At 53.5% G+C, this 12,969-nt stretch overlaps 1 protein-coding gene across 1 annotated transcript in view; it reads right to left on the bottom strand.

Annotated features, from left to right (window-relative positions):
* SHISA6 (shisa family member 6) overlaps window positions 1-12,966 on the bottom strand; it is a gene marked incomplete at its 5' end in the record, with an annotated part of 279,326 nt that extends 266,360 nt beyond the window's left edge. Inside the window, one exon of the mRNA XM_029928842.1 lies at window positions 12,599-12,966. Within this exon, the coding sequence (XP_029784702.1) occupies window positions 12,599-12,966 (368 nt within the window). The remainder of the gene's footprint in view (window positions 1-12,598) is intronic.
* Window positions 12,967-12,969: the final 3 nt, after the last annotated feature.

The following is a 12,969-nucleotide window of genomic DNA, read 5'->3' as shown; positions in this document are numbered from 1 at the left end:
AGAGAGAGAGAGAGAGAGAGAGAGAGAGAGAGAGAGAGAGAATCCCGAGCAGGCTCTGCACTGTCAGCTCAGAGCCCAACACAGGGCTCGAACTGATGAAACTGTGAGAGCATGACCTGAGCCGAAATCAAGAGTCAGAGGCTTAACCAACTGAGCCACCCAGGCGCCCCGGATTACAACCCCATTTCGATGTAAGGCACCAAGACTCGACCCCGTGTCCTGTGACAAACAGATTTGTAACTAAGGATGTTTATCCAAGAAGCAGGAAGACTGAAGTGGGCCTTGACGGCCATCTTCAAAGAGAAGTCTCCTTGCCTTACAGAAGAAGGGATACACTTCCCCCAAGGCTTGCCCTGCTAGGTACGCCTCATGCCAGAAAGCCACCATGAGCTCCCCATCAGAGTTACCAAGAATTGTGTCCTCTGAACCTAAGGGACCGCTCCAGGCACAGAGGGAGCCCAGCTCAATACACACATAGAAGAGAAGGGGGACCTGGCCCCCAGAGGGAGGTGCACGGAAACACCTCTCACATCACTCTCACCCCAGAGATCCTAAGAGTTAGGATGCTAGAGACAGGCCTTCGCAGGAAGCCATTTGCAGCCAGCATCCTCACCTGAAGGGGGTGTGCATTCCCCCAGGGCTGTTTGCATCTGACGGTACAGAAGTACACTCTGCTTTCTGGAACTTTCGCAGGTATGCCAGAGATCAGAATGCACCAGGGAAGAACACACCTGCCCTACTGGACAGCCCCCATCCCACAGCCAGGCTAACAGGCCAGAGTGGGGGCCCATGGACTCACACCCAAGGTCACGGTCACAGAAGGTGACACAGGTTGGGATTAGCCTGCCTCTTATCTCAGCTCCCAGGAAATGAATGCTTCAAGGCAAGGAAAGATAGGTGATGACCCCGAAAGTGAAAGAACTGGGGCTCTGCTAGGTGTCCCTGAAGAGACACGTATACAGGCAAGAGGGGGGAAGGTCAGGGTCCTTTCCTTTCCTGTGCAGGGCTAGGCACACTCTAGGCACATCCTGTCCCATGCTGCTGTGGGGTGGATGGAGTCTCCTCAATGCAAACTGTGGTGCTGGAAACAGTGATGTCCGAGCGGCCTCCCTGGGCAGAAACGGGCAACGGAGAGAAAACAGAAGCAGCAGACCCAGAGCTCACGGTCTCTTGGAAGTGACAGAGCCACTTGTCCAAAGTCTACGTCCAGGTTCCTAATAAGCCCTGGTGCCCAGCTGCTCACCCTGTGGCAGGAGGGAAGGAGGCAAACCTTTTGGGTTGAGGCATAATCCACAGCAGAATTCTCAAAGTTGAAAAAGGGAGAGTTTTCAGATGTGAAAACTCCGGGAAATACAGAAGAAAAGAAGCCTTTTCAGAAGGGGTGAACATCAGCAGGAATTCCCAGAGGGAATTAAGAAGGGAATTCGAAGCAGCCTACGAATTTGAATTTGGCAGAAATGGGGGAAGGCTAATCCCAATCAAGGAAACAGACATGGAAATTGCAAAATCACTCTAAAGGAAATGCATTTTTGCTGCTTTCCCAGGCCACTGCTGGGTTACAAACTAGGCTAGAAAAAAGAAAACAAATCGATCTTCAGAGAGCTACTTCATTGACTCGGTGAAAATGATTTGTAATCAGCATGCCAACCGTCTAAGAAAGAGCCGCTAGGAAAACCTGTCCTTCCGCTTGGTGTGTGCGCCCTGCAGTCTTTGCCTTTAATCTGGCCATCACTGCTTTTTATCAGACAGAGGAAAGAATGACAACCTCGCTCTGGTCCGACTCGGATAATTTCCGAATTAGCAGAGTCTAAATCGATGCACTTGAACTACGTTATTGCAGGACAAGTTCAAGAAGGAGCTCCAGAGGGAGAGAGTAAAAAAAACACCCCCCAACAGACATGAAGAGAGATCAAGAGAGGAAAGATGGAAGAAACAAGCAAGCGTGGACAAAGACATCCACAGGAAGGAGGAGAAGCATTTTAATGATCGGACTTGAAAGAGGGAGAGAGACAGAAGTGACGGACCCTGTGCTGGAAGACCCAATTCTCTTCCTGAATGCTTGAGGCTGGAGTAGAAGCTATCTGCATGGAGGCGGGCAAGAAGGTGGCTGCTGATCACCTGAGAACAGAAAGGGGGAGTGATTTCCTGCAGCATCAAGAGCCCTGCCCCCCCGCCCCCAAGCCCCTGGGGGATCATCCCTTGGTGAAGGTGGGAGTGAACTCCTTGGGATGCCGTGGATATTCACAGAGTGCTAGACAGGGAGTCTGGAATCCGCCCACCTGCCTCTTGGGGGGGTGGGCGGTGGGTTTACGGGAGGCTCGCCCTCCCCCCTCCCGGCAGAGATGCCGGGACATAAGGGTGACTGAGCCAGAGTTCCCACCTGATGGGATCCAAGGCTGGTCTAGGACAGGCAGAGGAAAGTTCTCCTGAAAACAGTTCCTGTGCTATATGGGGATCGACGCCCATTCCTGCTGGACCCCAAGGGAAAATGGCAAGGGTCTACCTTCCCAAGACCTCCAAACGGGAGGAGACGGTGGGTTCTGGAACATACTCTCAGATACCCCTTAGAATGAACAGCCATGCCTCCTCCATGGGGGGGCCCTTTCGGGTTCAAATCCCTCCTCACTGGGGCAGCCAGACGAAAGGAGTCTGGAAAAGGGGACAGAGTGGAAAGCATCCTTCCCAGAAGAGGACATTTGGCTAAGGGGGCCGCGAATATGTCCAGAGGACAGATGTCCTAAGTAATGAGGCTTTAATGCCGGAGCTAATGGGAACAGTACACGAGACCAAATGCCAAAAAAGCAAGGAATAATGAGCGTTTGGGAAGCCTGCGGAAAGCAGAGATTCCTCTCCCGAACGCCGGGGAGCAGGGCCAAGTTGTGGCCACCCAGAGCCTGGCTGGAACTCAGCCTCTGTGGTCTCGAGGTGGGGACGGTAGCTCTGGGCCAGGGAGATCAAGAGTTTTCCTGTTCTTCTGACCAGAAATGGGTGGGGGCCAGCGTGAGGACTGGAAACAGTGCTCAGGAAAGCCCCTCCCTCTCCGTTCCTGGGAGACCTGGGGAAATGGTTCCCAGGTCAACCAGGTGAGTGCCCCGGTCCGGGGACCTTGCCCCAGGGCTGCAGGCCAGCCCCAACACTGACAGCGGCCATGGCCATGACGGGGACAACAGAAGTTTGGGAGGAAAGCCCGGGGCGTGAGGGGTCCCCAGGATTCCTTCCTCTGAGCAAGTCTTTCAGGACAGAAGACCTGAGGTCACAAGAAACAGAGAAACACCTAGAAAGAATGAGGCATTAGGAAGCATGGCTGGGAAAACGGAAACCAGGGAAGAACAGGGCCAGAGCAGGGAGCAGCAGGGAGAGGGCCGTGTCTTGAGTGCACGGTGCTACTTGTTATAAAATGGGCGGGGGGTGGGGTAGTGATAAACGGAGCCGTTTCTGAGTTTCATGTCTCAGTCATTAAAACTGGGAATGGCCCGAGGTCCATTTCCTCGCCCCCACATCACCACTTCTCTTTAGCACCCCTATTACCCCAGAGCTGGGACTCGTGCAGGACTGTCCCAGGGTCTTGCCAATACTGCCAAGGTTTGTTGTTTAGTTTTCTTTTGGTTTTGTGGGGGGGGGAGTTTTGCTATTGTTTCTCCATGGGCATCCGGGTGTTTTGCTTTGGGTTTTTTGGGTTTTGTTTGTTTTCTTACATTTTCTTGGTATCGTTTTCCAGATCCTCAGCCAATATAATTACCATTCTTGAAAACAAGCCTTTGCACCACCCTGGTGGCCTTGTGCCCTGCAGGCAATGCCAGCGAGGCCACCAGCCGGGTCCTGCAGGACCCTGATCTGCAGGGCAGTGGTGACCCGTTTACATCTGGTAAGATGAGAGCCAGCTGGCCCCCAAAGGAGATGGAGACGGGCAATGTTCTAGCTGCGTGACCTTGGACAAGTTACTGAGCCTGTTCAGTGGGCACCTACCCCCAGAGGGTGAAGGAAGGATGCACGGAGAGGAAACTTAGGCCAAGTGCACAGCAGGGTTCCTGACACGGAGCAAGCCCTGGGGGACTGAGTGCTCTTCTGGAGGTCTTCCTACCACCCTCCTGCTTCATGCACACGACCTTGAGCCCTCGTCTAACGGAGGCCTCTGGCCCTCCTCAACACTAGCTTTCTGCAGGTGCCCAGGGGACGGGCTTGTGTGCACTTCCGGGAGACAGACCTCCCCACCATCCTGCCCTCTGAGTGGAAGAAGGGGGCTCCGTAGCCACAGAGCAGGGCTGGCTCCTCCGAGGGCCCAAGAACGCCTGTTAGGGGGTCCGCAGGGGGCCCGTTAGCTCCCAATGGACAAGAGGAATATCAGCCCACCTGGAGTAGCACCACCACCACTGCAGCCCCCGCAAAAGAAAGACAAGAATCTGCAACAAACTGTCCCTGTGTCCCCTTGTCACCTGTCCCTCAGTTCAGCCAGCCCCACGCCCGCTCCACTTCTGTGATTAGTCTCTTGCAATGACCGTCTTCTCCGGGGACCTGGGGGCACCGTAAACGCATGTCAGGAATCTCCTGGCAATGCTCACTGCAAACCCCACCTTCGTGTGCTTCCAAACGTGTCTACCTCCTCGATGGCCATCCCGGCAGGGACCTCACGAGAATGCCAAACTGCAGAGGTGACAGCATCCACGTGCAGGGAAGGGAGGCCACCGGGAAGCCCGGCTCTGACCCTGAGCCCAGCCACATGCATCCTGAACAAAACTGGGTCCCTCTATCCTCACGATCAAATGAGGAATCTAAATTGAGCTATCTGTCTACTATCTCTTGAAGAAATGTGGGACATTCTTTTTTTCTTTTTTTTTTCCCCTTTCTTTCTGGACAGTCATTTGAACTATTGAACTAAGTTTCCTGTTGAATATGCAGGAAACTGCATATTCAATGCCTTTCTTTTTCCAGCTCCCGCATGGTGTGTCCCGACACTGACAGAACATGGAGCTGAATTTCCTAAGGCCAGGGAGGCGCGGCCCCTGCAAAGTGGCCACCACGGAGAGCCGGGCTCTGATCTGCAGGCCCACCGCTCACGACCCCAGTGCCTCTCCTGGGCTCGGCCTCTGGAGACCCTGACGTCGCTCCTAGGACAGCATGCCTCCTCACTGGAGGGGCTCTTTATTTCTGGGAATAATGGCCAATCACCCAGTGCACTCGACGGCCTCGGCCCCGTGACTGCGCACTGCTCACAAGACTCAAACCTTAGGGGCGCCTGGGTGGCTCAGTCGGTTAAGCATCCGACTTTAGGTCATGATCTCGTGATTCATGGGCTCGAGCCCCGCATCAGGCTCTGTGCTGACAGCTCAGAGCCTGGAGCCTGCTTCCGATTTCTCTCTGCCCCTCCCCTTCTCGAGCTCTGCCTCCATATCTCAAAAAAATGAATAAACATTAAAATAATAATAATAATAATAATAATAAAAAGAATCAAATCTTAGCTTAAGAGGATAAAAATGCATCCTGTTACAGAGAGTCAAGATGACGTGCTCTAAAAACTCTAGGACAACGCTGTCTGGGGGAGGGTCAGCATGTGGCCTCCTAACGCAGCTGCTTAGAAAGTGGACACGTTTAGGAGAGGTTCGTAGAATCCGGCAAAGGCCAGAAACCGCAAGCCGCGGAGAAGAGGGGCATGTAATGATCAGACCCAAATCTTCCGCCTCGTTAGCCATCGTCCCTGACGCTCCTTCGGCCCCCTTACCTTGTATCCACCTCGGCCCCGTGGGAGGGAGGCCCAGAGCTGGGCAGGGGCAAGGCTGGCACCAGTAAACGTGCTTCTGCGGCTCACAGAGCTGTCTTGTATGCAGGGAGCCTCTCTGGGGGACACACTTGAAATCACACGAACCTTAGGCCCTGAGAGGGGGGCGGGCTGGAGGTCTCTTGGTCTCTCACAAAACTGAACTCTTCTGAATTACAGAGGTCCACCCCGGTTTTACGTGGTGGACGACTCACGCAGTCATGACCATCCAGGTACAAGGGTGCCTGGGCGGTTCCGTCCACTGAGTGTGTGACTCGATGTCGGCTCAGGTCATGATCCCAGGGTTGTGGGATCAAGTCCCGAGTTGGGCTCCATACCAAGTGTGAAGCCTGCTTGGGATTTTCTCTCTCTTCTCCCTGTGTCCCTCTCCCCTATACTAGCTCTCTCTCTCAAAAAAAATTGTTAAGAAAATCCAAGTATAATTTCTGACTCCCCCCAAAACTTAACCACAAACAGTCTCCTGTTGACCAGAAGTCTTACCGATAACGTGGCAATCGGTTAACACGTTTTGTACGTTATGTGAGTCATACACGGTATCCTTACGACAAAGTAAGCTAGACAGAAGGAAATATTAAGAAAATCCTAAGAGAAAATACGTTTACAGTTCTGCACTGTCTTTATTGAACAAAAAAATACCTGAGGGTGCCTGGCTGGCTCAGTCCGGAGAGATGTGACTCTGGATGTCAGAGTTGTGAGTTCAAGCCCCAAGCAGGGGCATGGCGCCTACTTAAAAACACAAAAACAGTGCAGAACTAAAAAGATTAAAATTTAAATTTAAAAAAATCCATGTGTAAATGGACCTGCACAGTTCAAACCTGAGTCACTCAAGGGTCAACTGTATTAACCTGTCTTTTCAGAATGCTTTGGTTTTACTTTTTTTTAAGTTTTTTAATGTTTAATTATTTTTGAGAGAGAGAGAGAGAGACAGAACATGAGCAGGGGAGGGGTAGAGAGAGACAGGGAGACACAGAATCCGAAGAAGCTCCAGGCTCTGAGCTGTCAGCACAGAGCCCAAGGTGGGGCTCGAACTCACGAATTATGAGATCGTGACCTGAGCTGAAGTCAGACACTGAACCAACTGAGCCACCCAAACGCCCATGGTTTTACTTCTGGAGATAAAAAAGGAGAACAAGAATGGACAGGCACAGGGGCGCCTGGATGGCTCAGTTGGTTGAGCATCCGGCTTCAGCTCAGGTCATGATCTCAGGGTTCATGGGTTCGAGCCCCGCGTCGGGCTCTGTGCTGACAGCTAGCTCAGAGCCTGGAGCCTGCTTCTGATTCTGTGTCTCCCTCTCTCTGACCCTCCCCTGCTTGCACTGTCTCTCTCTGTCTCTCAAAAATAAATTTAAAAATAAACCAAAAAACAGAAAAAGAGCCTTTGCTCTTAAGAAGAAGAAGAAGAAGAAGAAGAAGAAGAAGAAGAAGAAGAAGAAGAAGAAGAAGAAGAGGAGGAGGAGGAGGAGGAGGAGGAGGAGGAGGAGGAGGAGGAGGAGTGGACAGGTGCAATCTTTCCTGAATGTGTGTGAAGTAAGCCTGCTCAAGGCCAAGGACCCTTTGAGGATTGCCAGGTAAACCGACCCCTCCTCCCGGACTGCAGTACCTACTAGAAACATGAGGTCAGAAATGTGACTCAGGAAAAAATAATGAGCTGGAGTTTCCCAACACAGAGGAAAGGAGGGTGGAATCACAGCAGAAGAAGCTACTTCAAAAACGAATTTAGGGGCACCAGGTAGCTCAGTAGGTTGAGCATCTGACTTCGGCTCAGGTCATGATCTCACAGCTTCTGAGTTCAAGCCCCACATCAGGCTCTGCACTGACAGTGCAGCGCCTGCTTCGAATTCTGTCTCCCTCTCTCTCTCTGCCCTCCACCCCATCAAAAATAAATAAACATTAAAAGATTAAAGAGAGGTGCCTGGATGGCTCAGTTGGTTCAGTGTCTGACCTCAGGTCATGATCTCAAGGTTCAGGAGTTCCAGCCCCAGGTCGGGCTCTGTGCTGACAGCTCAGAGCCTGGCGCCTGCTCCGGATTCTGTGTCTCCCTCTCTCTCTTCCCCTCCCCTGCTTGTCTTCTATCTCTCAAAAATAAGTTAACTTACAAAAAAATTAAAAAACAAAAAAGAACTTAACCTCAGCCCTAATATAGTCCGTCAGAGCCCCCTCCCGACCGCCAAGGTGAGACATCTTAAAAGCCCCCACAAGCTCAAACCAAAATTTTGTAGTCCCACAGGACAGATGTCAGCAAGGGATACCATCAACATTGCAAGACAAAGCGCACCTGAATTCACCACTATTTGAAAAGCAGGTGATGCAGACTCTGTAGGTGGTGGCTGGGTGCTCGCCCGTGTGTGGTGGGAAGGGACTCTCTCTCACTATGGAAGAGGAGCCAGAAAAAGTGAAGATCTAAAGGCGATCAATCTTGCCAGACCCTGGAGAGATGGCGGCACAGGGAGGGGAAGGATGAAGCTGCCTTTGGTGCGGTTCCCTTCTATTCTGGAACCTCCTCGGGCATGTCTGCCTGGGGCTGGCGAATTACCCTCTTTCCATCAGCGCACTTTTTCAGCTGTGGGAACCGGGGCTTTCTGCGCAATTGATCTGAGAATCAACTGCACAATCAATCTGATCTCTCGTTAAAATAGGTTGCAAAGAGTGAATTGGACTTTTTCCTCTACCTGTGTCGTGGCAGCCTAGCAGGGTGGCTGCATTCTTGATCTCCTGGCAGATTCTTCCCAAAGAATGTGCTCAGAGCCTGAGGTGAGGTGAGGCTGTGAGTGGGGAAGGGGGACAGATGTGTGTGCCTCCTGGGCTCAGGATGGGGGGAGGAGAGGGCAAAAGACCATAGCAACATGCCAGGCAGAACCCTCAAAGTGCCGGGTTTTTAAAAAGTAGTTGCACGGCAGACGTGTTAAAATTAAGAATGAACAGGGGTGCCTGGGAGGCTCCGTTGATTAAGCGTCTAACTTCGGCTCAGGTCATGGTCTCACAGTTTGCGGGTTCGAGCCCCACGTTGGGCTCTGTGCTGACATCTCAGAGCCTGGAGCCTGCTTCGGATTCTGTGTCTCCCTCTCTTTGACCCTCCCCTGCTTGCACTCTGTCTTTCTCCCTCTCAAAAATAATTCCTTAGAATGAGCTCACAGTGCTTCCCCCAAAGGGAGTGTTTGGGGGTGATTTGACAATTCTTCATCCGGGAGCCTAGGAAGAGAACTCACGAAATCAGCCAGCTAATGGGGTCCTGCTATTGCAGTTACCAGGTCTGTGAGCACAGAACAGACTTCCTTGGTCTGTAATTAATTTGAAATTACTAGGGCACCCCAACACTTCAGACCTCATCTTCTAAGGAACCATTAAAAAAAAAAAGCTATAGTTCTTCTCTTCCCTGGAGAGTCTCATCTCCAGGACAGTAATGCATCAACTCTGGGTGAGGAAGAAACAGGATTGCACATGAGGCAGCTCACTGGGGGCCGTTTCCGGGGTCCAAGCCCTGCCTCGGAGTCCACGGGCAGCCCTCACTGAGCGAAGAGGCCCAGGAAGCACGCACCACAGAAACTACTCAAGAAATATTAAAATCGGTGTGTGTCTGCGGTCTATCAGCTTAAGCCTCAGCCCGGGGAAGGCGAGGTAGAGATCCGGGTGGGAAATGGGCTTCTGGGACCCAGGGGCTCCCCAGATCCAGAGGGCAGCTCTGCCTTTAATCCCTCTGGCCATTGCTTTCTCCTCCCCTGGGGTCCAGCTGAGTGTGCTTTACTCATCTATCAGAATTACCAGAGCCTGGTAAGTTTCCCCTACAGACAGGGACTTCTACAGAAACAGGATGGCAAGATCTAATCACTTCTGGAAAAGACAAGATCTGTTCTTCCCCGCGGGGGCCGGAGCAGTGAAAGCAAGCCCTATTCTGAGGCATGTGTGCCCTGGGCAGGCGGAGGGCTGGCCACCAGGAGGAGGAGGCAGATGGCTGATCTCAGGGCAGGCGGACTCCTCCTCTCCCTCTCTCTCTCCCCGCTTCCGACCCTCCCACAAACACCCTTTTCAAGGAGGCAATTCTCCTCCCTGTGCCCCAGCCCCTGCCTGCCCAGCTAGCCATCTCCCAGAGAGAGGATCGCACCCTGGAATAAATCCTTTGCCTTTTTCAGAAACCAGAGCGTCTCCGCTGAACTATTTCAAGGCATATGGAACCAGACGCACGTCCCGCTCCCTCCGCTGACCTCTGACGAGCGAACCTCCCTCCTCCTCCGCATTCTCCCCAGGGAAAACAATCCCAGGGGTATTGATCTCTTCCTTCTTCCCCACTTTGGTTCCAGCGGCACCAAAAATTCCCCAGGACGGCAAGCGGTGACCTCCTGAAGTGTGAGCAAAGTGAGGCACGTCGTGGGGGCACACCCAGGCATCGGGGAGGAGCAGCCTCCAATGTGCACACTCACTCTGACATGCCTGGTGGGGGGCAGGGGGAAGCCGAGATAGGATGCTGTTGTGCCTGAGTCACCCAGGACTGGACACGGAGTTACCCCATCCTGCCCAAGGTCACTCATGGGACATCCTCGATGGGTAGCTCATGCTCGGTCCCCTTCCCCCAAACACCGAGACAGAAATCATCCCTACTTAACAAGCATCAGGATAGTGGTTTCCAAAGCCCTGAGCAGGCGACATTGCAGCTGTGGGAAGAGGTGCTGTGAACTGAATGAAATCAGGAGGTGAATTCGAGGCAGACTGTCCCCCATTTACATAATGGTCTGAGGCTGAACCCCACTTCCTGAATGGTGGTCACCTGCCTTTTCCGAGCCCAGAGACAAACTGCTCTAATGGCATTGCCGGTCACAGGGCCTTCCACCCCCACAGACGCTAGTCACCCCAGTTTGGGGTTGGGGAAGGGGGTCGGTGGGATGGGGAGGGGAGAAAACACGGAGAGGGACAGGGACATCTCCAGGGTCACAAGCCAGGAACACAGGCCAGCGCCGGCATCCACAGGCCCTGAGCACCCTCCCAGGTCATGATGACTCAATTCAGGTCATCAAGGTCAGGGCAGGGGAAGGCTTCTCTAAGAAAGCAGAGAACAAAGGCTCAGAGAAGAAAGAAACCCAAAGAAAGGTCTGTGGGCCTCAGCCGGCAGGAGGCCACAGCCAGAGTGGGAAGGCAGCAGTGGTGTGAGAGGGCGGGAGCCCAGGAGAAAGGTGAAGAGAGACAAGCCTCAGGGCCTTAGAGGCACAGAGAGAGGGACACACGGGCCAGGACCACCTGCTCCACAGGGGCTTCCTCCTCTGCTTTCCAAGAGGAGCCAAGAACGAGAATCCAAAGGGGACACCGACTGACCACACACCATTGTCACATCTCTCCATCAGTCCCTGGGACCAGCCAGGCACTGGAAGAGAAGATGGGGTGCAATGGGGGGGGGGGACATTGGCACCTTAGGGTGATGAATGGGGATGACGAGTGGCTTTGGAAGCACCCAGTCCTAACACCCAAGTTTGTCACTGTTAAAGTCCCCAAACCTCGTGCATTTGATTCAATAAAACCTGCCAGTGAGCATCATCTTTTCTCAACAGCTTCAGAGGAAGGAAAAAAAAAAAAGCATGCCCAGAAATTTCTATCTGGCTTTCCCTCTCTTCATCAAGGTACTGGTGATTAATGCCCCCAGCAGCAAGGGAAAGAGGTTTCCAGGCCAAAAAGATAACCAGCTGAGTGTAGGAATGAGCTTCAGGTATGGGACTCAGGGTGGGGACCGGCTCAGCAAACTCAGACACAGGACAGGGGAGGGGGAGGAGGAAGGGGTCTGGGTTATCAGGCCAGTGCCCACACCATGTGCCAGAAATGGAGGCAGGTCCTGGGGCACCGTGGGTTTCCCAAAAGACTCTGTCGAACCAAGTCTGGTCATTCACCACCAGGGGACTAGAAGCAGAGCTAACTTAGCCTCCCGTGGGTGCCTTGGTCCCCGAGTGGTGAAGACAGTCTGATTTCCTGTTCTCTGGGCTCGGACCTCCCTAAGGACTCACTGGGAGCCCAGGGTGGTGGGGTGGGAGGCAGTCAGGGTAGGACTAGGCACTGCCGTATTTTGAGCTCTTGGCACAAGTTTTGGTAGGAGGCTTCCCCTACTGCTCCCCTAACATAAGCTGCCCACCAGGGCAGCAAGAATATTCACTCCGTGAGTTCTGCCTACGAGGTTTGGGAGAAAAAGTCCTCCAGTCTCAGCAAGAAAATAAGCACCCCGCTTGGGCAGGACGCAATGAAGAGACACCACCTGCCCTTGGTCAACTTGGAATGGATAGATCTTTACCCCCTTCTTACCCTGGGAAACACCCTTTCCAAATCACCCCCCAGCTCCCACGCCCAGAGAACATCCGATTTCTACTAAATCACTTGGTACTTTCTCCTGTAAGCTTCGACATTGTTCAGGACCCTAGGCTGAAAAGGCTGTGCCGGCTCGACTCAGAAAACCGAACACAAGCGGAACTTATGCCAAAGTGGTGCCCACCTGCCTGGAAAACTGAACCCTGGACCACCACCCCCTGCCCCCAGTCCCTTCCCCCCTGCCATCCAGGAGCATACAATTTGTAAAAATTTTTATACTCAAACTTCACGAGTTCCACAGCTCCTGACTCTGCCCCTGCCACCAAAAGCATGCGTTCTGGGTTCTGCATAAACGGTGAAAGAAGAAAAGAGGGCTGTGATTTATTGCCTGTCAGGGAAGCAAGGGAGAAACTGGTTTCGGAGAGCCAGAGAGCTGTGGTGACGCCGCCGCCACCACGCTGGGGGCAGGAAGCAGGGCCGGGACCGCGCGCTGGGAGGGCGCGGAGGGGCGCGGCGGCGGCGGGAGGCTTGGGGACCGGGCCCTCTCACCTGTGGATGTTCATCTCCCGCGGAGGGCGGTGGGCCTTGTCGTAGGACACCTTGGCGAAGACGCCGGCCGCGATGACGAAGGCGATGACTCCGCAGGTGATGTACACGGTGAAGTTGGTCTTGTCCTTCTCCGGGTCGTACTTGTTCTCGGGCCCCGGCGACACCACCTTGGTGCTGGGCGTCTGCACCCACACCGGGCTCTGGTAGTTGGTGCACTGGCGCTGGTCCAGCTTCTCGTGGCGCTTCTTGCAGCAGAAGCGGTAGTAGCAGGTGCCGCAGCAGTACAGGTAGCCGCTCTCGCTGTTGTTGCACTCGAACTCCTTGTCGTACTGGCCGCTCACGTCGTAGTAGCCCCAGCACGTCTCGTGGGT

The sequence above is a fragment of the Suricata suricatta genome, chromosome 17 (assembly GCF_006229205.1).
Source record: "Suricata suricatta isolate VVHF042 chromosome 17, meerkat_22Aug2017_6uvM2_HiC, whole genome shotgun sequence".
Classification (NCBI taxonomy): Eukaryota; Metazoa; Chordata; class Mammalia; order Carnivora; family Herpestidae; genus Suricata; species Suricata suricatta.
Note: the sequence above shows the minus strand (reverse complement) of the source record. Positions and strands in the feature narration are given on the sequence as shown.